This window comes from Gopherus evgoodei, chromosome 5 (genome assembly GCF_007399415.2).
Source record: "Gopherus evgoodei ecotype Sinaloan lineage chromosome 5, rGopEvg1_v1.p, whole genome shotgun sequence".
NCBI classification, from domain to species: domain Eukaryota; kingdom Metazoa; phylum Chordata; order Testudines; family Testudinidae; genus Gopherus; species Gopherus evgoodei.
The window spans coordinates 91,234,731-91,258,931 of NC_044326.1; the positions used below are offsets into that span (position 1 = coordinate 91,234,731).

General features: G+C 41.2%; 1 protein-coding gene across 2 annotated transcripts in view; it reads left to right on the forward strand.

The window, feature by feature from the left end:
* Positions 1-726: 726 nt before the first annotated feature.
* The window catches only part of CLGN (calmegin), a 68,066-nt gene continuing 44,591 nt past the window's right edge, over positions 727-24,201 (forward strand). Inside the window, exons 1-3 of one of the 2 annotated variants that reach the window (XM_030563742.1) lie at positions 727-1,052; positions 15,083-15,253; positions 17,250-17,323. In XM_030563742.1, the coding sequence (XP_030419602.1) occupies positions 969-1,052; positions 15,083-15,253; positions 17,250-17,323 (329 nt within the window). In that variant the 5' untranslated portion in view covers positions 727-968. Of the gene's footprint in view, positions 1,053-2,245; positions 2,371-15,082; positions 15,254-17,249; positions 17,324-24,201 lie in introns of those variants that run through there. The other variant, XM_030563743.1, reaches the window with a different exon arrangement.

Consider the following 24,201-nt stretch of genomic DNA (forward strand, 5'->3'; position numbering starts at 1 on the left):
TTTAGATTGAGCTTACAAATGGAACATTGTAAAGACTGCCAGATGCTAAAGATCTCAAAGAACCCAGCAGTTTGTAATTCTTCTGCAGCTCAGAGGCAAATGGATTTTCTAGTACATTTTTGGAAATCCAGTCTCCAGTGCCCACGCTGTAAGTGTAGGGAGGACAGGTTGTATTTTCCATGCACAGACTGAACCTCTGCTATTGGAACAGCCTTACCTATAGAGCCATAGCCACGGCAAATGCTGACACTTTGTGCTGGGTGAAGTATGTCAAGCCGTGGGACTGACCTCAGGGCCTCTTCCTTGCCCTGGCTAGGAAGTGGGGCAGCAGCAAACTGGTAACTGTTTCCCTGCTCCCACATGGGGACCGGCCACTAAGTCTGGCACCATAGGACGAGCAGTTCTTTACACAGCGCACAGTCAACTCCTTGTTGGAATTCCTTGCCTGAGGAGGTTGTGAAGGCTGGGACTATAACAGGGTTTAAAAGAGAACTAGATAAATTCATGGAGGTTAAGTCCATTAATAGCTATTAGCCAGAAAGGGTAAAGAATGGTGGCCCTAGCCTCTGTTTGTCAGCGGGTGGAGATGGATGGCAGGAGAGAGATCACTCGATCATTACCTGTTAGGTTCACTCCCTCTGAGGCACTTGGCATTGGCCACTGTCAGCAGACAGGCTACTGGCCTAGGCAGACCTTTTGTCTAACCCAGTGCAGCCAGTCTTATGTACCAGTGTATGCAGGGACGCGAGCACTCCACTGGCAGCCTGGCCTAGCCAGCATGGGCTGGGCGCTGACGGCCGCGGACTAAGCCGTGATTGGCTCGACCAGGGAGTGTGCTAGCAGTGAGTTGCGTCGACATGGTCCCGAGTTGTGATTCGCTTGATCTGTTCCGAGCGTGCGCGGACTGGCTCGGGCTGCGCGGCAACACCTGCTCTTCAGCGCCTGCATCCCTGAGAGGGCAGTAACGCATGCGCAGTTCAATGTGTGTTATACGCTGGGAGACACCGCCTGGTTTTGCCAGAGAGAGGCAGACGGGACCTTCTATCTTGCCGGTAATTGTCTTCCCGGGCGCGGCTAAACGTCTCCCAGCCACGCTGGGCTGGCTGCTTCCGGTTTCGTCCGCTCTGTAGTGGCTTGGGGCTATGCACGTCACCGCGCGAGGCCGGAGTGGAGCTGTGCCCGGGTCTCACTCCGCAGTCTGCGGGCGACTGGCGGCGCTGGGGCAGCTGCTCCCTGGGTCAACCGTCAGTGGGAGGCCCGAGCTCCGCAGGCGCATGGGCGTGCGGTGGCAGTCGGGAGAGGTGACTGCTCTCCTGCCGCCCCTCCCCCACCCTGCCGGTGACCCTTCGGCATGCGGGTGGGGCCGTTATTTTACCGTTAGAATGTCAGGGGTATGAGGATTCCAAGCGCTAGCTGTGGGCGGAGCGCGTTCCCTGCTGGCCACGCGCCTGGCGGGGTTCCCCGGGAACGCGCTCAGTCTCGTGCTCCCTCCCTTCAGCTTCGTAGCTCTAACCTCCAAGCTGACACCTGATTTCGTTCAAAGTGCCCGGCAGAGCGCGCCCTGCCCTCCTCGGCAGCATCTGCCCGCCTCTCCCTAGAGCTGCTCTGCGACCTAGCGGGACCAGCCAGAGAAAACAACAGCAATTAGCTCCGTGTGGGGGCGGGGGATGGACAGCAGGAGCTTTAAAGCTAGGGCGGGTATAAAAATAAGCAGGTCCCCTAATTATCTGCCTTACAGGGAAAGTTGTAGCTAATTGTACCTACCTGGCTGGTTTCTGTTGGTTAGGGTCAGTCGGACTCTGGTTTTAGCTGCTGCTCTCGTGCATGTGCTGCAATTAGATCCCTGGGGGAAGGTTGCATTACCCTGGACTGCGCCCTCCTTAAGGACAGGGTGATGGGTCTTTGTCACGATGTAGACCCTAGATTTGTGGGGTGTGTTACATAGGCAGGATAGCGCTTCTTGATTCTGAACATGTGCTTGCCTTCATTTGTGGGTAGCTTTAAACATAGACATCTATCTAGAATATATATGTAAAATCTTACTTGTTAGCTGCACTAAATCTGTTCTTGTTACAGTTACACTGAGGAAGCTCTTCTGTAATATTTTGGGGTTCAACCCATCCCAGTAAGGAGTTTTCACTTCCAGGGCCGGCTTTACGAAGTGCGGGGCCCAATTCGAATAGTTTCGACGGGGCCCCCGCAGGGACGGCAGGGATGACTATAAAAAAAAATGTAAAAAAACACATGGAGATTGTACTCACCAGGTGGTGCTCCGAGTCTTTGATGGTGGGTCCTTCACTTGCTCCAGATCTTCGGTGGTACTGAAGGACCTGCTACTCAAGTGCCGCCAAAGACCCAAAGCACCGCCAGGTGAGTAAAAATTTAAAAGGTGCCTCTAGCCAGGGAAGAGATTCTCACTGGGTGTGGGGCCCTCTTAGTCATGGGCCCTGATTCGGGGGAATCGGTGGAATTGGCCTAAAGCCAGCCCTGGTCACTTCCTGTCCTATAATCCTGGGTGTCTTAAATATTCTACTGCTTGTGGCTCAGAGCTCAGATGCCACCAGCCCACAGACAAGCATGTGGTTTGCTGACTGTGTGCGTGCTGTGGAGCCCTGATTCAGTGCTCTGACCCCAGCAGCCTGTCTGCAATACCACAGCCCCACCCTTGCCTCCACCAGTCTTAGTTACTACTTGGAGGGTGACCCCAACTCCTGAATTTCCTCAGAATTGTATCCCATGAAGAGTCCAGTCCTCTCCTGGAATACTCAGGGAACTAAAGTCCATTGCTCCTGTAAAAGACACAAGCACAGCTTATTATTTTAACTGGAGCCACCAATCACTTCAATTCAAACACAGCACAGAGTTGTATTGTAGTAAAAAGAAACCAAAGGTTAAGTGATACTAGTTACAACAGATTGAAAGTAGCATGGGTTACAAACAAAAGTAAAAATACGCTTTCTAATGCCCAAGACCTAACTTAACAACCTACAGACTTAGCTCAAGGTAGCTTTCTCATCAATTGTTCTTTCTCCAGCATGGCTGCCACACAAAGTGATAAACATCAAGGGTGAAATTTTGACCTTAATGAAGTCGATAGACCAGGATTTCACCCCAGGTAGCTTCTTTTTGGTTAAATCCACAGCATGGTTGGCTTAGTCTTTGGGAGGGAGAGCTAAGTCTTAAAGCTAACCTCTCTCTCTCTTCCTTGCTGTTTACATGAAGGAACCTATCACTTTTCCTTTCCAAGCAAAGCCGCCACCTGTACTAACTTTCCTTTTGCCCTTAAAAGAACTTCTAGAAAGTATTTTCTTGGCAACTGGCAATCAGTATAACATTTTTACATGTATCTAATGAACATCAGTAATTTGGGGTGACCTAATAAAATACTTTTGGCTTTACATTTTGGGTTTCATTTTAATTTCTTTGTCTTTGCAACTGTATTTTCAGCTTGATATCATTGGGAAATCCAGATTTGGAGCTTGCTTGTTATAGAAAACATCAAGTATATTTTTCCGTCTAACTTTATTCAATTAATATCCCTTCTCTGAATCTCTCTACTGGCTTTCCATATCCCTCGCAGTACATTTGAACTTCTTGCACTAATCTTCAGGCCCTGCATAACTCTGCCACTTTCTTCTTGTCCAGACTTCTCTTATTACATCACCCCTATTTACTTCATTCCACCAAAGATAGTAACTCTGATGCCCTGTTTCTTAGCATTCCACCACTGTGTCAACACTCAGTTGCTTCTATGTCCCTCCCTTAGATCTGGAATGCCCTTCCTGAGCTGAATCAAGTTCTTCTGCAATGCCTGCAAGAGACTAGCTGAATAAGTCACCTGTTTTTGTATTTGTCTGAGCTGTTTTTTTTTTGTCTGTCTTATGTTGTGCACTAGTTTTGCTGAATAATTGTATAATCATATGGATGATGCCTCTGTTCGTCCTCTTTTCCTTATGGTTCTCCCTGGCTGTCTTGTTTTTCAATTTGGCTAATACACCTCTAAATCGATATAACGCAACCAGATATAACATGAATTCGGATGTAACACGGTAAAGCAGTGCTCGGGGGGGCAGGGCTGCACACTGTAGTGGATCAAAGCAAGTTTAATGTAGCACGGTTTTACCTGTAACATGGTAAGATTTTTATGTTCCCGAGGACAGTGTTGTATCAAGGTAGAGGTGTATCAGACACTAGTTTGTAAACTCCTTGCAGTAGAGATTACATTTTTTCTGCTGTGAGGTGCCAAACATTCTATTGTGTGCTGTATAATAACCTTAGGAAAAGAGACTGCAAGTGTAGTAACAAATTGCTGGAGAGAAAGGCAGCATGTGCAACAGTTCATTAAGCTTGTTGCATGTGGAAAGGACAGGGTTCTGTATGATTAGCATTGGGGATATCTCCTTTCATTTGCTTAGAGGAAATCTTTTTATGTTTATAGTGATGACTAATTCTTATAAAGCATACTGGAATAATGTATAAGGTTAAAGTATTTCCTACCATTCTCAGTAATAGGATTGTGTCATTCCCACTCTGGAGTCAGCTGGAACAGAACAGAACATTGTCTTGAATGAAAGTTCTGCCACTGCTCTCTTAGAAGCTTCCCTCTGGTTTTCTGGCCGATTTAGGCCTTACCTGTATCACTTTTTCCCACAAGATTTAATCTTTTGCGCAGATGGATAGATGGCACTTACCTATAGAAATTACAAAGAAAATCATAATTTCAAGTTCTTCTAGCATCAGACTTGTCAGTGCACTGTGGTTGACAGGAATACAGAAATGCTGGTTAAATCTCTTATAAATCTATGGAGCGGTCTTGGATTTTCTAGATGTATGTTCTTTGTGTTACAGAGACTCTTCCTCAGTGTTTTGGTTTGATACATCTTGGGTGCTACTGCAATCTACATATATTGTATACAGTTGCAAAACCCCCTGCTCCAAAACTCCAAAAGACATCTAAAAAACCAGTCATATTTAATAAACAATTGAGAAACCATAAATGGAACTCTTCTTCCCACTGTACCTCCCACAGATGACATATGGGGATTTAAGGTAAAAAATGGGTATAGATTACTGTTAATCTATTCTCAGCAGAACTCTCATTAATGACTAGCATACAGGGGTTGGGGATGCAGAAGGCAAGCACTGTAATGTCTTGGAGGCTTTACAGAACAAACTTTTGGTTTGTTAAAGTGGTTAAATGAGTTTATATTACCCAGATCAGACCAATTTCTTTGCCATAATATCTTAATCCCTGGATACTGTTGAAGACCTCTTTCTTCTATTAGTACACTCTTACTTATTGGTTGGGTAATCCAACGATTATATTATGACATTAGGAGCCATTACCACCCAGAGCACTCTCTGTTGTTAAGTAGAGTTATGAGGATGTTTTTGAAATTCCTCTTCTCTTTTTCTTTTCCCATCTAAATCTTCACTCCGAAAAAGAGAAGAGTAGGCAGAAAATCTAAGAGTGGTAAAAATAACATCACTTTTGCCTCATGGTCTCTTTACCTTCAACAGAAAAAGGAGATCTTTGTGGATCTGGACTGGAATAGACTGAGGAGGTGCCTCACAACAGTCTTTTTCTCCTCTTTTTATAAAACCCTACTGTTGAAGTCTTGAAACAATTTCCTTACCTGTAACTTTTTTATTTCTTGTAATAAAGAGGGTCTCTGGATGATACTCATGATTTATTCCTGCTCATACCATCTTAGTGGAGGCAGTTTAGTCTGTAGAATTTTTCCTCTCTCCGATGGTACTACAGTCTCTCCACAGGAAATGACTTCCAAAACTGAAACTACATAAAACATAATACCTCTATAGATTATGGAAGTCTTAATTCTATATTATATATGTGGAGAATCTGCAAATCAGTGGATAGCCTCCATTATGAGAAATAGAAATTGCAAGAAATCTTCTGTTTCTCATACATGAGCATGTGCTGGTCTGGATGCTACCTATGGGAATTAGCAAGAAGATACATTCCCAGGAAGGGAAGAAATATCAAATACAAATTTAAAAATCAAGTTCTCAAATTTTTTTATAACCTTAATTTTATTTGCTTGCTTCATTATATCAAATGAAACTAAAAGAACCAAAGACTTCTCAACTGAGGAAGGAATATCACTCTTGTGGTGTTTGACGGAATTGCAAATATTATTGAACAAAGCCCTATAAGTACCTACATCGGTGTGATCTAGAGACCCCTTGATGCCAGCTGGCAGTGGTCGTAAGGGGTACATAAGGGTTTACAGAGATCCTCTGGCTCAGGTATTTATATAATAGTTTGGCAGGCAAGGTCTCTCATAAGAGCCAGTAACTTATATTTTGCAGTGATTGTCAACCAATATGTTTGGGTGATATTTGAGTAATTTATTTATAATTTAAACTGTGTTCATAAGGTATGTAACTTTAAAACAGGTTGTGATAAATGAAGGTGGGTTAGCTCCCTTTTATGGACACCCAGCCAGTTGGCTGTAAAGTCCCTCTTGGTGGCTGTTCTCTGCTTGCTTTACCTGTACAGGGTTTTAAAAAGTCCCCCAAGTAAAAGAAAGGGAGTGGGCACCTGACCAAAAGAGCCAATGGGGAGGGCTAGAACTTTTAAAATTGGAGGGGGGGAGAGGACTTTCTGTTCTGGATATGTAAATAATCAGGAAATGTCTAGGAAGATATGATTAGGGTTATTTCTTTTATTTCTTACTGGCTTGCAGACTCCTCTGTGCTAATCCCAGATGCCCTTGTTTTCCTTGTAACCTTTAAGTTGAACTCAAGAGCTATCTTGATGCTTAAATTTTGTAATTGTTCTCTTAAGATCTTGCAAAAAGCCTAAGTTCCAAGTGTCTTTCCTTTCTTTTTGAGTTCAATAAAATTTACCTTTTTTTAAGAACCAGATTGGATTTTTATGTCCCCAAGACATTTGTGCATGTTGTTTAATTAGCTGGTGGCAACAGCTGATCTCCTTTCCCCTCTCCCCCCTCACCCCTCCCTGGGAAAGGTAGGGGTGAAAGGGCTTGAGGGGAATTCCTTCCTGTGGGGTACCAAGTGTTCCTTCCTGGGCTCTCAAAAGGAGGGAAGGTTGTACTTGAGCAGTGGCAGCATCTACCTGTCCAAGGTCAGAGAGGAGCTGTGACCATTGGAGTTCAGTACCAGCCTGGAGTGGCCAGTATTAATTTTAAGAATCATTGGAGGCCCCCACTTTCTGCATTTGAAGTGCCAGAGTGGGGAATCAGCCTTGACACAAGTCATCAGGAAGCAGGCAGGGGGCAGTAAACTCTCTAACCGGTCACTTTACATTGTGACACACTACACATCTGTCTTTGGGAGCCTAGTGCTAATGGAAAAATTGTGAACTCGCATAAGAGGAGATCTGTGGGGAGATAATACAGCAGTGGGAATCTGGTTTACAACTAAAGACAATGGATTTTTGGGGTATAAACTGTGGTGCAAAGGGAGGAGACAAGCTGTGTGTGTGTGTGTGTGTGTGTGTGTTTCATGGGGGTGGGAAGGATCACAGCGTTCCTGGCTGAAAAACATTGAGCAATACTATAAAACAGTAACTAGTTAAGTCTAGGTTCTAGAATGTATGTTATGATTTTATTTTGTGTAACCATTTGTTTTCAGTATTTCATTTGTTGTCTTTGAAATCTCTACTTAGTTAATCTTGTTTTCCCTAACACATAAACAGAGTGGTCAGCTGAAGGGAAAATAAGCTACTAGTTTGGAAGCAGTGGACCTGGGGGATACTTGGGGATTGGAGTGTGCCTATCACTAACCTGTAGAGAGCGAATGGAGCTTGTGTAGCTCTGGAGGGGAGTGCTTGTGTTCCCTGTGGGTTGATGGGTTTGGGGTGCTGGCCCTCAGCAGGCACAGATTAGACTCCTTCATGCTAAGGACAAGTGGTAGCAAGGTGCCTTGCAATCTTGGGTACCCCCAGGAAGCTTCACCATGGGGAACAAAAACCTTTAATAATAACCTATTCTAGTGCCTAACTAGCATTATAGTTAGAAAATTTTCCTACTATTTACTCAATCTCCCTTGCTGCAGATGAAGAAGGAATCAGCTTATCCTGCCCTCAATGGACATGGAGAGCAATTAATCAGCATCCTCTTCACAACAGCCTTTAACACATTTGAAGATTGCTATCTGGTCTCTTTCCCGCTCCTCTCCCCCCGTCTACTTTACTCAGGTTTAAAAAATGGGTATATTTTTAGTCTTCTCTTCATGCTTCTCGGGGGTGGGGGAGTAGGAGTGTCTCTCTCTTTCTCCCTCCAATTTGTCCACGTCTTTCCCAAAGTATGATGCTCAAAACTGGACATATTACTCCAGATGCAGCTTCACCAGTGCCAAGTAGAGCAGAACAGTTACCTCCCGTGTCTTACAGGTGACATTCCTGTTAATACAGCCTGGAATCCTTCCCCTTTTGCAACCACTTTGTAGTAACTTTGTTTAGACCAAGTTTTCCTAGTTTGGTTATGAGGCTGTCATGAGGGACTGTCAAGATGTATCGCGTCTGCTACTTTCCCCCATCCAGTAGGGAAATTACACTGTTAATGAAAGAAATTAGGTTGTTTGGCATGGTTTTGTTTTTGACAAATCCATGTTGGCTATTACAGATCATCCTGTTATCCTATAGGTGCTTACAATTTGTTTAATTTGTTCCAGTATGTTCTGAGGCATCAAAATTAAGTGGACAGGTCTGTAATTCCCCAGGTGCTCTGTTCCTCTTTTTAAAGATAGGTTCTATGTTTGCCCTTCTCCAGTCCTCTGGGACTTTACCTGTCCTCCAAGAATTCTCGAAGATAATTGCTAATGGTTCAGTGATTGCTTCAGCTAGTTCCTTACGTACCCTAGGGTGAATTTCATCAGGCCTTGCTGACTTGGGTGCATATAACTTGTCTTAAATATTCTTTAACCTGTTCTTTCCCTATTCTGGCTTGCTTGTGTTCCTTCCCCATTGTTGCTCTTATTAATTGTTAAGCATCTAATCACAGTTAACCTTTTAGTGATGCAAAACAGTAGTTAAAACACCTTAGTCTCTTTGGTGTCCTCTGTTAGCCCTTCTTCCCTACTAATAATGGCTCAACGCTCTCCTTTATCTTTCTCTTACTCCAAATGTATTAGAATCTTTTTGTCTCTTACTAGATGCAACTCATTCTGTGCCTTAGAGTTCCTGATTTTGTCGCTACATGATTGTGCTGTTCCTTTGTACTTATTGTTAGCACTTTGTCCCTGTTTCCACTTTTCATAGGATTCTTTTTTTATTTTTCTGGTCAGGTTAAAAAACCCACCTCTATGCACCCATATTGACCTCTGCCATCCTTTCTGTCTTACCTTTGCATTGGGATAGCTTGCTGTGGTTTGTGCCTTTTTAATATTGTTTTGCTGAGAAACTGCAAGGCCTCCTGAATTCTTTTCCGTTGAGTGTTCTTATGGGATCTTGCCTACCAGTTCTCTTTGAATTTGTTAGTCTGCTTTTTTTGAGGTCAGCTCTTCTGCTGCTGTTCACTTATTCCCTTTCTTACTGTTTCATGATAACTTTCACCCAAGTTGCCTTCCAACTTGAACTTTCCCAAATTCTTATCTGTGGTCTAGTTATAGACCATTTCATAGATTTTAATAGAAACTGAACCAGTTGATGATTCAGTAATGTCCCTAGATCATATCTACTGCTCACTATTCAAACCCTGCTATGCATTTTGCTTGTGGATTTTCCTCTCTCAAGTCTATTGTACTCATTCCTCAAACATTAATTCACCTTCTCAAAACTTATGTGAGGTGGGAGGTGCCATTATCCCTGGTTTTATAGATGGGGATTTGAGGCACGCGTATTAAAGCCAGAAGTATCCACAGACTTTGTGTGCCCATGTTGAGCTGCCTAGGACCTGGCTTGCCTTTTTCTTTCTTTTCTCCCCCCCCCCCCCCCCCAGAGTACTTAACGTGATAGTGCAATTCCTCCTATTCAAGCACAACTCTCATTTACTATAGTCTCAGCTGTAAGCACACAGCACTTCTGCAAATCAGACCCCTCAGTTTTCAAGTTGGGCATCCAGAAAATAACAAAGACACAATGATTGACCATATCTGAAAAGTTTATTTTAAGTGATTTGCTTGGCATTACATATGAACTCTGACAGAGGCAGGGATAGAATCCAGGTTTCCAGGGAAGTTTTCAGCTATTTCAACCACGAGGCCCTCCAATCCCTCTTCTTTTCCACAGTCCCCTGTCTCAGTAAGTAGACACCTTCCAACCAGGATAGATTTCACTGGAATCTAATTGATTTAAATCACTAGTCAGGAAGACTTGATTTAATCCTGGATTTCTACATTAAAAGTGCATTCTTATTGGTTGTTATAACCTTAATACATATTCTTCACAACTCAGAGATAAATGTAACTTTCAGTTTAGAAGGTACACACTATACATTTTTAAAGTGGTTTATTTTGAAAACTTTTTCTGATATAGCTGTAAAACTAATCTGAAATGGGTTATTGTTTGGTTATTTCATTTTACCAAAGGTAATTGAAGCAGATATTTATGAAGTCATTGGGAAGTGCGCTATCTCCAATTCAACAGGGTAATCATTACTATTCAGAGGATTTTCTTGCCATGCTATATTAGGAGGAGAACATCACCAGACAGACATTTTTATATATTTTTGGATTTTTTTCTTCAACAGCAAACATATAATAGTTTAACAAAGCAAGCATTTGAATTTAGTTAACCTGATTTCAAAAAAAAAGTTTTGTTTCTGTTAAAATTGTTTAACTAAAATAGTTAAATGAAATTAAAAAAAAAAAACAAATCAAATTGACTTGTCAGCTAGGTCAACAAGAGAAACTGAAAATAATGGCTTCTGCAGTGAACTCAGTCGCCTTCACCTTCATTTTCCTGTTTGTTCATAATATGGAAAAGAATAACAAGCTTTCCTGCTCTTTCAGGCCCCAAATGATTTCTCAATTTGGAATAAATTAGTCCAAAGGAAGAAAATATTCTTTCTACACCAGCAGAAGAAGCTACTGCTGTTAAAAGTGAGATCATCAGTCTCTGAATCCAAGTGCTTCAGTGACTTCCACTAGTTAATTGGTGTGACTTTCTTTAAAACATGAGCAAACATATATTTCTTTAGCTCTGAAGTTTATTATAATTGGTATTATGGAGGGATGATTGCCGGATGTTCTCTTCTTCAGCAGTTAAGGTTTGACCCAGTACCGAGTATTGAGAATATTTGCAAGAAAATGAGCTGGACATCGTGCTTGTCCCATTCATTTTTTAATGCTTGTAATTAAGTCTTTCATTGCATATTGTTCTCTTTAAGATCTCAGTCAGTTCCTTCCAGATTTCAACAGCATCAGCAATAAAACAGCTATTTCCCTGCATTTTGTTCAAGGCTACAGAAATAGGCTTCAGAGTACTCAGCATGTGTTCAACATTTCTTTTAAGCCCCGTGTTGAGAACTTTGGCTGTGACAGTGCCATCTATTTTTTTTTTCATGATTTTGTTCACAAACTGTCATCAGATTAGGAAGTTCTTGATATAGTGCTCAAAACAGTCCACTACTGAATTACACAAGATGTGCAATGGGAGAGTTAGCTTGGTTCCTCCTACTTATTTTGCAGAACAGTTACTGCAAAGTGATTGTTACAGAAGTGTTTGGCAATTTCAACATTAGCCTTTATTTCTGAACACTAAAGTCTTTGGCTAGGAGGTGCACCAAATGAGCACTGCAACCATATGTTATTAGCTTGACTCTCTCTCCTAAATTTCTTCTCATCTTGGATACATTTGCAGCATTGTCTGAGACCAAGCTGCGTACCAGACATTTGAATCTTTTTTTTTTTTTTGTCCTCCAGTTTGTTATAGTTTTTTCTGCTGCTACATCAGGAAATGCGCGCACACACAGAATACTTACAAGTATCAATTGTTTCTGTAAGGAAGACATTCCCTTTTTCTGTTGTCACACAAGCACGTACAACAGGATCATTGTGGACGTTGCTCCACCCATCAAGACTCAGGTTAACAATTTCACCCTCTAGACCTTTTGCACATTGCTCAATTTCTCTTTCATACATTTTATCCCGCAATTTGCCTGCGACATCTGCTCTGTTGGGTGGGCTGTATCCTGGTCTTAATGACTGAACCATGTTAATGAAGTGTCAGTTCTGAATCATACAGAAAGGAGAGTTGCATAAACAAACCAGGCAATTTTTTTCATCAATTACATTTTTTTTATAATCTGCAGGTTCTTGTCACAAACTTATCTGTGGTTTATTTCTGGATGATTTTTTTTTTTTTTCTTTTTGCTACAGGTGACATACTGTGGCTATGTGATGTACATAATGTGACTAAAACATTATCATTGGCAGATAACTCAAACTATAGAAAATGATGGTGATCTTGAAGGTGGATAGTCTTCAGAATCCTGTATGTTGGGGATGGATTCTCCTAAGCAAAATAAGTCAGTGCAGTTATTTAATTATTATTACCATACTGGTCATTTAGTGTTCCTCATTGCATTCATTGACACTCAATACTACTTTAAAGGTGAAATTGTAAAAGGAAGATCTGCTTATTTCAGCTATTCATTTATCACAACTGTGTCTAAAATGATAGTACCATAGAGTAACAACTATAGTTTTTGCTCAAACATGAGTGTTCAAGAAGGAAGACAGGCAGGCCTTAAGAAAGAAGTATGAAATAAAAGTTTACCAACTTGATGATCCTGCATGTTCATACATGTTCCTTTCATCATCTTCAACACAGCTTCCTCTTGAGAAGGAACACTTCTCATGGTGTTTCATTTGGGCAACCAGGCCTTGCATTTCTTTGTTGCAGTGTTTTGCATTTTGCACATATGTTTGTCTTAGCCACAGGTACAGGAACTTCATTAAAATATTCCCAAAGTGGGTCTCTTATGGCCTGTTGCCATTATAGGTTTTCCCTTCTAGTGAGAGAATGCAGTGGAAGATCTCAGATCAATGAAGGCTACACTCAAAGCCCTCAAGACTTCTGGAATATGCTGCTCAAATGGTTTCCCTTTTGTTTCTACTTCTTGTCTCTCCCTTCTCACATTTTATCTCCAGAGTTTTCTCCTTGTTCAGATCTATTCCGTCCCCAACAATCTTCTGTTCATTGAACTTTTTGAAACTTTGCACTTTTAGAGAGAGGTAAGGGATTGACTCTGTGTACACAAATTTGAAGAGGGACAATAAGGTTGAGGTCTGTTGTTTCTCACCTCTATATATTACTTTATTTTAAAAACATTTAAAGAGCATGTTATCTCTGGAGACACAAATCCAGAGTCTGAGAACTGCAAAACTAAGCATCTCTGATGGTATCTTCTAGACTGAGCATTGTGTCCCATTGTGTAGATAGAAAGATTAACCTAAATAACCTATACAGAAGCCCCTGGAATCCCATAAGATTGGGTCCCTAATCCATGAACTATTGGAACTCATTTACAAAACTTAAACGTTACATGAATATATTGTCTCATACTATAGAATTAGAATTTATAATCCCTATTCCATGATGAGTTACATTATAGCTCAAATATCTTTAGATACATTTTTTCCACAAAAAGCATTTTATCAAATCTAATTTTAAATTAAAAAGAAAGCATTGATTTTTATCTGCCCTGGAAGGTAGGGGGACCTTCTGCCATCTCAGCAGAGGATTCTGTTGAGGTGTGGGGTGGTTAACGGTATAAACCAACTCACCTGTTTAGGAGACTGATCAACATCAATGAGTGTGGGTCAGAGGTATTAATTTTGGAGTGAAGGGTGGTGTCTGTGGGTCCAAGCTGAAGATAGCTAACTAGCTGGAGATGGACCAGGAGCAATTGTAGTTTGAAGCGCTAATACATTTTGATCTGGTGAGTAGACTTCGTTCTTGGGCTAATGAGTTTGGAAGAGAAGGATTAACAAATGGATTTTTAGAATTTGGAGCAATTGCCAGTGGAGAGGCTTCTTAAAATGAGATACAAGATGGATGAGAATTGGAGATAATGCTAAGGAGACTTTTTGTTTGGTTTTTTGTCTCCGATTATGAATCGCAGACCCAGCTACTGAACTGTGAGGAGGAAGTTACTTTGAGTAGATTTTCAGAAGATGATCATCTCGTTAATAGAGATGTAAACTTTTTTTTTTTCCATCCAAACTATCATAATGAAAGTTTAGAGAACACCATAGGAGAAGACACAAATGGACAGTTTCCCATTCAGTGATAGCTGAAGATTCCCAAAGTGGAGTTTATGGTTTTTTTATTATTATAGTCAGTTTTCTAATATGGTAGGTCAAAGGAGGGTGTTTTGTGTGTGTTTAGTGTTAGGAGTAAAAGGAGGAAAGCTAACACATTCTTTTATGAGTAGCCCAGAAGGCATTAAGAGTAGCTATGGTGTGGCATCTTGTTGGACAGAGGCTGGACATGGGCCTTGCGGACATGTGTAGTGATGGCAGTACCCCAACACTAGCTTTAGCAAGTGTTGAAATACGTTTTTAAATCTTGCTGAGGCAGTCGATGGATATTCTCAAACACCAGTACACTAGAGTGAAACTCTGCAGTTGTCTGTACAATAGAAAAGTTGCCTAATACCTCTCAGATGGAGACCATCTTGGCTGGTATCTATAAAGTAATCATAAATGTGTAGGACTTGGAGGGACTTCAAGAGGTCATCTGGTCCATTTTCCCTGTGTTGAGGCAGGATTATGTATACCTAGAACGTCCCTGGCACACATTTATCTAATCTGTTCTTAAAAGCCTCCAGTAATGGGGATAAGTGTATCTTGGATGCACCAGTTATATCTGACGTTCCTTGGATGGAACAGAAAGAGAAAACCTGTTTCACTGTCGTACAGTTGCTACCTTTTAACTCCATTGTCAAATTTAATTATTTTGCTCAGAATGCTTTCTTGAGGGTTATCAAAACTGTTGAGCTTTTGGAAAAAATGCAAACTACAAAATGCATCTTCAATCTTTGTCCCATATTATCTTTAAATGTGTTTTCTCCTGTAGCTCTTCCTGCAAATAACTGTTAATGAAGTTAACTATATTTTTGCAGTGACAATTTACTTATTAATTCTGCAGATAAACAGTATGCAAGTACAGTGGGATTGGCTGTATTTGGGTGTCTTGTTAATCAGCTCAGTAACTGCAGAAATTCATGATGAAGAAATCCAGGATGCGGATGTTGAGGTGGAGGATTTTGACACAAACTCACAAGAAACTGATCTTGACAGAGGCAGCTCTTCTCTAGAGGTAAGGTTATTGTTGACATCAGCCAAAACTTAAATTTTTTACAAAATGGGTAACTCTTCTAAGGAATACAGAGATTTGACATTGAGTATATGTAGCTGACAAATCACATGTAGCCACTCAGTTGTTTTTCTTCAGTTGCTATGTGGCAACAACCCTTGTGTATGAACCCAAACTACCAGAGTAGAAACTCAGGCCTTCCAATGTCAGGGGGTGCTCAGTGATGAGACTATATGGTTGAATGAATTGTAGAGCTTGCAATGGGTTTGCCACATCTGGCAAATTACTTTCCTTATTATGAAGAACGTGGGAAACCTTCTATAGCTTTGTGAAAATGCTGTCATTTGGTTTACATGTTCATTGTTCTATTGCTACCTACTTGATCTTAAGGAATTAAGTTATTTCCAGTGGGTGAGATGTTTTGTTACAGCCCTGTAAAACTAGAGGCTGAGAAATTTGGCTGAGAGGAACAAGGAGGCATGTTTCCTGAAAGAGGGAAGCTATTTTTTACTGCCAGACATGCCAAGTTGAAGGTGTCTGGCTAGAGGGGTCAGAAAGGGGACTACATGTTCTTCAGGAGAAGCCATGTGTAGGGGAAGGGAGGGAAGAAGACCCTGGACTCCTTAGACTCTAACCAAATCCCAAAGAATGCTCGAGTGGTTAAGAGACTGGGTCAGGGAATGGTACAGGTATTATTTTGTACAGCTCTTTATATCTGATGTCTAAAGTGATTGTTTTTAGAAATCCATTGGCAAAGTCCACGTCTGTTTGGTTCAACAGTTGCATACCTTTTGAAAGGATTAACAGTAAACCAGAACTCCCACTCTCTCAAAAGGGTGTTCTTAAGCTACTGAGGAGTTATAAGGGGCTGAGTCTTGGGTCCCGAAGGCAGCTGGGCTAAGGGGTGCCAGATAGTTTGTGCTCAAGAAGTGTGCCGGAGAGGTTGGCCCCAGAGATGTCTAGAGCCACTCGGTGACCCAAGGGCCTAGTATGTGGATCCAAACAGCCTGGTCAGTGTCCAATGGAGGGAGCTTGTTCAAGGCTTTGACATGTATGCTTAAGGCGGGACCTAGTTCCTCCTCTTAGGATACGTAATAGTACTAGATCCTGCAATCTCACTTGTATTTCTGGAAATTAAAGGAGAAAATGTTGCTTGGGTTTATCCGTGTTTCAGATTTGGTCCCTTTTTAGTTTCAGTGGCTTCTGTTTATCTCTCCCTTTCTGCCAATTTCTTGTAGATAATATATTTAAAACCTTGTTGTTGTAAATTACATCATACTTTGGGTGGGAGAGAGATACTTACAAAATACAGCAAGAGGTTTCTTTTTCAAATAGTAAAAGGAAAATCTAATATACCGCTTAACCACATAGGAAAGAAAACACAGAATGGAAAAAGTGAGTGGAGGAAAGAATTAGGTAGGAAGACGAGGGTCAGGGCAAGTTCGCTATCTTCTCCCTATGTTTTCCCTTATTGATATCATCTTACACATTTTTGGCATAATGATTATACCCTTATGCTTTTAGATATGCAGTAGCTTATGCTGCTAAGCATCACGCATGGAAAATATTAGTGCATAGGTACCCAATAGGTGCTTAACTTTTTTTCCTATATCTGTAGGCACAGAACACACACACACCCACACACACCCCTGTTTAATACTTAAGAATATATTGAACTTCCATATAATTTAGTCTGTTTAATGGAATCCATTAGCCACCTCCATGGGTAATAGAGACTATCATTTTATGCTTGGTAAAATCAGTTTACCATGAACTGTTTGTTTAAACTTTAACAATATAATAAAAAAATAAGCCCAAGCTAGTCAAGATACTACCTAGAAAAAAAATGTATGTTAAAAGTAGTTGGGGCTGACCACTTCTCAGAAGATTACAATTGATTTTATTTCTTGCATCAGATATAAATGTACATATGAGCTATGATGAATTATAACTTTTTGCTGAAATACATGCATTGTACATATTGTGTAAATATCTTTAGGTTATGTACAAGACTCCAGAGCCTACTGGGGAAGTGTATTTTACAGAAACCTTTGATGATGGAGTATTGACTGGGTAAGTGTTCATAAAAGATGGCATCCTTAAACTTTGAATTTCAGCAGCTTGAATAACTGATATCTTTAGAGCCAGTAGTTAGGCCAGAACTGCTTATGGTTCACTGATCACAACTTGTTTGTTCTGTAATTTAATAATGTACACCTCTACTCCAATATAACGCGGTTGTGGGGAGCCAAAAAACCCTACCACATTATAGGTGAAACACCATTATATCGGGGTAGTGGTGGCAGGGCTGCAGCGGTGATTTAAAGGGTCCAGGGCAGTTTATATTGGGTCGTGTTCTAGTGGGGTAGAAATGGTATTTTCTAAAGGTATTTCAAAGGTGTTTTGAAATGGGAAAGCTCTATTAGATAGTCAGTGAGTTCTCCATTTAAGCAAAACTGTTTCTTACTGTATTTCCCTACCCCCACCCCCACCCCCTCCAGTGTCTTGTCCATTTTTGAAGACTCTCAGTCACTATCTTTTTGAGATATCTGGGGTTGTAGAATAATCTGTGTTCATAAAAACTTTCCTTTATATTCAGTGATGTCTCATTCATTTATCACATTTGCCACATACCACTTTATGCTGTTTAAAAAGATTAGACATTTACATGGATAATGAGAACATCCACAGCTACATTGGATAGCATTAACATCTTACATAGCTATTGTATACCTTTAAGGTACCTATTATGGCATCCTAATTTTTTTAGGATCCTTTTAATGTCTGTAATGCACAGCTCATCCACACATACTGCTGCTCCCGACAGTATAGAGGCGTTATCATCATGGCTGGATTTGTATTTTCTTTATGGAAGGCTAAATACCATTCTTGTGCATCTCAATATCTGTCTCCACCAATGCAGTACCAATGTACATGACAAGTGCTAACATCATCTCAGCTGTGAAAACAGTCCCCTCCCCCACCCTTCCAGAATACACTGATCACTGCTTAGCTGGCAAATTTAATTAAATTCCTGTTTTGTTTTGTGTTTTTTTTTTTTCTTACTGGGCCAAAAGCGAAGTATTTTGGAAGCACCTTAACTTACAGATAATGCTGCATACATCATAAATCTTGTTGAGTATCTTTCTTGTCAGTGTCCACTTTGTGATCAATTTATATTGTTTAGCAAGCCAGTTCTGGAGCATGTCTTGAAATTATATCAGCCTGTTTCTAGTAGGCCCAAGCTGGACATCCATGTATACCTGGTGCAAGCAGAAGATGTGGGTTTCAGTGGCAGTCAGTAATTTAGCAAAAGCATTTTGATGCATGGTGTCAAGGTCCCTTCCCCACTCTGAACTTTAGGGTACAGATGTGGGGACCTGCATGGACACGTCTAAGCTTAGTTACTAGCTTAGATCTAGTAACACTGCCACCGTCCAGAAATTTCAGTGTCTGGAACACTTCCTGTCCCCCCCAAAACCTTCCCCTCCCTGGGCAACCTTGAGAGGCTTTTTCACCAAGTTCCTGGTGAACACTGATCCAACCCCTTGGATCTTAACACAAGGAGAATTTAACCATCCCCCCCCTCCTTTCCCCCACCAATTCTTGGTGAGTCCAGATCCAATCCCCTTGGATCTTAAAACAAGGAAAAATCAATCAGGTTCTTAAAAAGAAAGGTAAAAATCATCTCTGTAAAATCAGGATGGAAAATACTTTACAGGGTAATCCGATTCATATAGCCCAGAGGAACCCCCTCTAGCCTTAGATTCAAAGTTACAGCAAACAGAGGTAAAATCCTCTCAGCAAAAAGGAACATTTACAAGTTGAGAAAACAAAAATAAGACTAACACGCCTTGCCTGGCTGTTACTTACAAGTTTGAAACATGAGAGACTGAAAGATTTGGAGAGCCTGGATTAATGTCTGGTCCCTCTTAGTCTCAAGAGCGAACAACCCCCAAAACAAAGAGCACAAACAAAAGACTTCCCCCCACCAAGATTTGAAAGTATCTTGTCCCCCTATTGGTCCTCTGGTCATGTGTCAGCCAGGTTTACTGAGCTTCTTAACCCTTTACAGGTAAAAGAGGCATTAACCCTTAACTATCTGTTTATGACAATGGTCAGATATATTTGAGCACTTGGCTGATCTGAGTATTGCGTAGATGTAGTAAACTGTCCTGGGGAAAAGAAATAGGCTGAGGGTTCAATATAACGGTCTCTGTGATGTGAACAGTGTTTTGAAGTTTTGGAAGAAAACCTGTGCCTTTATGATGAATTAACCATATTCTTGGTGCACTCTTATTATGGAGCTAGAGATAGTGTTGCACAGAACCAAGAACCAGACTGAGAGACCAGGGGGAGGAGACTGTTAACCCACAATATATGAGGCAGGGTCACTAGCTGCAAGAGACCATAGCAGAATCCCAAATGACTTCAGATAATGTCAAGCTAAGAAGTTTCAGGAGGATAACTGCTTGGGAGATGAGGTGCCCCTCTCCACAAAGTGTGCTTGCTTTCTTTTCCCCCCTACCCCTTATTGTTTCAACTGATAATGACTGGCTTTGCATGCTCTTGGGGTTTGGCATAATGATTTTTCATACAGTGCTGTTCTAAACCGAATTGTTGCCAACCTCTGGCTTAATCGTTCTAGCACAAGTGGCTAGTCCTTCCTGAATTTCCTTCTCTTTCTTCCCCTCCCCACCTCCTGCCTGTTCAGTTCTACCAGTTTCAGCAGTCCTCTTTCACCTCCTCCATATTTAATTACTTAAGGCAATGAACCTTGTAAAGGCAAAAATCCCCAGGCCTAGAGTATGTCACAGTAAGGTGCCATGCCTTCTCCCATCTCAGAATTGTAGCTGAATGGGGCAGAAAATGAAGTCAATCCATCCATGTATATAAAAATGTTGAAACAATCAAATTTTATTGTGGTAGTCAACATATTGGGTACTACAGCCTCAACATGTAATAGTTTTTGCATGCTGGACCAGGATATTTAGGTTGGTTAGTCCTCAGTCCTGTAATTGAATCTGCTTGGGCTGCATAGAGCCCTTTGACCTCAGTGACCATTGCATGTGTGATCTGACTGCAAGATCAGAGTGCTAGTTAGTTTGATCTAGCTGCAATCACATTTCATTCTGCCTCTTTAGTTAATGCTGCAATGCAGGAATAAGTGCCATTAAATAACTAACTACTCCACATCTGACTCCAGTGTATGGAAGGTAGGATAATGGTGCTGTAAACATCCCCTGCTCAGCCAATCTAATGGAAAACTTTTTATTTTAGACACAATTTTTCTCATTCTTCTGCAAATCTTTGGTAAGGCCAGTATTCTGTTCTAGAAGTTAGGGCCAATGTTAATTTCTCTGTGACCACATACAAGCTCATTATACCAGTCCTAGAGCCTGTTCTGTTATCAAGTTTCCACTCTAAATATACTTTCAATGATCAGCCTGACTAGTCATCTAAATATGGCCTTCCTTCACCCTTGCTAAAATTCATAGTAGAGAGATTCTGTTCAGGCACTGGTTAAGCCTGCAGTGACTAAATTTCATTAGTCCCTTTCCTAATAGTCTAGTTTAAGTTGGAGAGTCTTGGTTTCTCACCAGTTTGAATCTTGGGAACAGAATAACTAGAAAGAGAATGCTTTGGAATTATAAATTAAATACATAGGTATATTTTAGTAAATTCCTTTGTGTTTTAAAAATTGGCTGTGCCATTACTAAGTAGCTCTTCATATTTTTCATTTCAGTGTTGGTCATGGCAAGGCCATGAAATTGCAAGAAAGAAACATACATCTGACACTTAAAGTCCCGAGCTCTTCTCCAATCTGGGGAGGAGAGAGATGAAAACGAGAAGCATGATTTCTTGATTTGCAGAGGAACATGAAAAGGGACTCTGATAAACTATTTAAATTAGGGAAGGGAAAAAAACAGCTCTCTGCTGCAAGATAAGGCAAAAGAAGAGACAATGGCTTACATCGATAATGATAGGAAAAATTTGAAGCTACCTGAACAAGATTTTCCATAGGGTGCTTGAGTGAGAGTTTTCAAGGGCATAGAAACTAATGCTGTTATCTCAGCAACAGGCCCTGCATCTGTCGAGTGTGTGTGGTGTTGCTTTCTAAGCAAAACTGGATGATACAAGACAATAGCATCTCTTATTGAATTACCTTATACTCTTCTCTCATGTACATTTCCATGACACTCCATCCTTGCTAGAGAGCAGGAGAAAAAGAACTTGAATCGCTTGGACATGCATTTCATATCCCATCAACCATGTTCATCCTTAATATTTTCTTATTTTACACTAGATAACTATTGCATTTGTCCTAATTTATGTGTAATAAAGCTGATTTGCAAATTTCAGCATTTATCTGCGACTCAGTCTTTAACTGTTAATACATCACTTACCTTCAGAGTAGTCTCTCTACTATTTTCAGTTATGAGTCTGAGTAAATGATAAAAAGAAAAGCAATACCCAGGATAAAGAAATTATAAAAAGGTAAAACCTACCATCAGCTAAGGAAGCAGTATTTCATAGCAAACGAAAATATCCAAATCTTTCACGCTTCTGCATCATTCATCCCAACCTCCACCTGGCAACGTGTGAAGATTTGCAGTTTGATTTGCGTTCCTAATGCAAGTAGTGTTGCCAAAGTAGTGGCATTACTTTTCTGTCCAGCTGAGCATAACTTACTGCAAGGTCTGCAGGCACCTCCCTCCACAGACGGTTCATTCTTGCTTCACAAATATTATACAGAACACAGCGGGCAGATAGGTATATCCACATTGCTGATTTGCAGTCACTGGGAGTCAGCAGACGCATCCAAATGCATACTCTATCATCCTTCACCTGCTTAGTTCGTAGTTGAACCACTATCTGTCTGGGTTTGTGTAGTGTGGGTATGACATCATAGCCCAATAGAGCAGTAGGTATTCACAAATACCAATGTTGTGAGGTGGGAACTTTGCACCTCTGTTCACTCTTTTTTTAAAACCCTGGCCTTTTTGAAAATTCTTGTATTTGTGCACTCTCCCTACCCTTCCGACCATATGTAAATATCTAGGAACTGGCCACAATGAATCATATGCATCTACTATAGTAATATAGTTTCTTGTTAATATTGCATTGGACTTGATGGGCAGGGCACAGAATAGACTTGAGGTCATTTGCATTCCAGCACCGTTTGAGGGAAGCCAAATTGTTCAGATTTCTCAGTGATCTGTAGGGGGTCTGGCACTGAAGTATTGGGGCCAGCTTCCCAAGAAAGTATAGAAAAGTCCTCTTCCTCACCTGGAAGAGCTGCATTCACTGCTGCTCATTTCAGGGATCTAACAACTGTCCCACCAATTAGATCATGTCACTGACCCACAAAATAGTGATCCACATGATCCAGTACTTCTAGTAAGTTCATGTAGGCTGTTACTCAAAGTTGTGGAGGGGATCTAAGCCTTGCAGCATTAATTTTGTTAACTAGTAATCTCTTTCCCTGGTGCTAAGCATGTACTGGGGGTATACCCTCTGCTACTTTTTCTGATCTACCTGAGATGCTTGATAAGTGACTTTTTCATAGACACAAGACTGCCTGTACACATATGCATCTTAGCCCCATGCACCTCAACAGTCTTAAAAATAATTACATTTTTTTAAATGTGAGGTGATGGGGGTTTTACAGTTGTGCATGGAAGGCTAACCAGTCTTGTCTCTGGAAGACAAGGGGCAAGGAGAGGCATTCCAAAATCAAGGATCCCTCAGAGAATGGCCTGCCTGCAATTCTTTCTGGCTTATACTGGTGAAATGCCAACTTTAGTGCTCTGCTAAATTCACTGCAGCAGTATATCTTGGGGGTGGGGGTGGGGGGCAGAGAGAGTTTCTCAGGAAATCAGGCCCTAAATCACTTGGGCCACATAGGTTAAAACGAAACACCATCATTTCCATATGCAAGCTGATTAGAAGCCAGTGCAGATCATGGAGCACTGCATAACGTGCTCACAACATGCAGCTCCACTTAATTGTTGTGCACCAAATGGTCCCAAGCTATGGCTCTGTGTGGATCACATTAACAGCAATCTCATCTTAAAATGACAAAGATGTGGATAGTTGTGTTTAAAGTCTAATTGGAGATGAGGTTGCCTCCAGGAGTAGCCCAGGATCTAATACCCCAAATTACACATCTGTTTTACAAATGGTGGTCATGCTTCTCCTGATGGGCAGCAATATAAACTGTCAGCTCTTCCACTTGCTTCCCTCAGACCTATGAAATCACAGCTAGCTGTCATCATCTAGGCCTGGGACAGTTCATTCCAGTTCTCTGGCATGGTGTCCTCTGCATCCTGAATGAAATGCAGCCTGCCAGGGTCTTCCCACTGACCTGCTCAACGGCCTTATATATGCTTTGAACAACAACCCTGCAGGAAAAGAAAATCCAGGGGGTAGAGGAAAAGTTGTCCACAATTATTCCTTGTGTTGCTCAGAAAGATAAGAGCAAAGCTACTGACCAACATTCGCTTCACTCTTGCTACTGTCCACAAACAAACCAACAAAATCTTGTGCTGAAACACATTAAAAGCTACTGACAATGTCAAAGCAGCAGCAAATATACTGTATCCTCATCTGTTGTTAACAGCATCACATAACGCATCCAGTGCAGTTTACCCTGTACATGGCTGTAGCCAGATTGAAGGAAATGATGAGGATTCAAACTGCCAGAGATTTGCCACAGCCTTCTCAGTTGGTCTTTCCTAAAAATAGGCTATGGGGACATTAATCAATGGTTAGCCAGATTATCAGCATCAGGAGTTGATTTTCTTCAGCATAGGCACACACTAGCTTCTTTAGTGTAGAGGTGTAAGTATCTTTCATCCTGACTAGTAAGTTTTAAGCTTTGAACTAGTAGGTGTGGTTTAAAGTGAGCGTGTGTGTATATACACTCTCTCTCACTCATCATGTAGCCA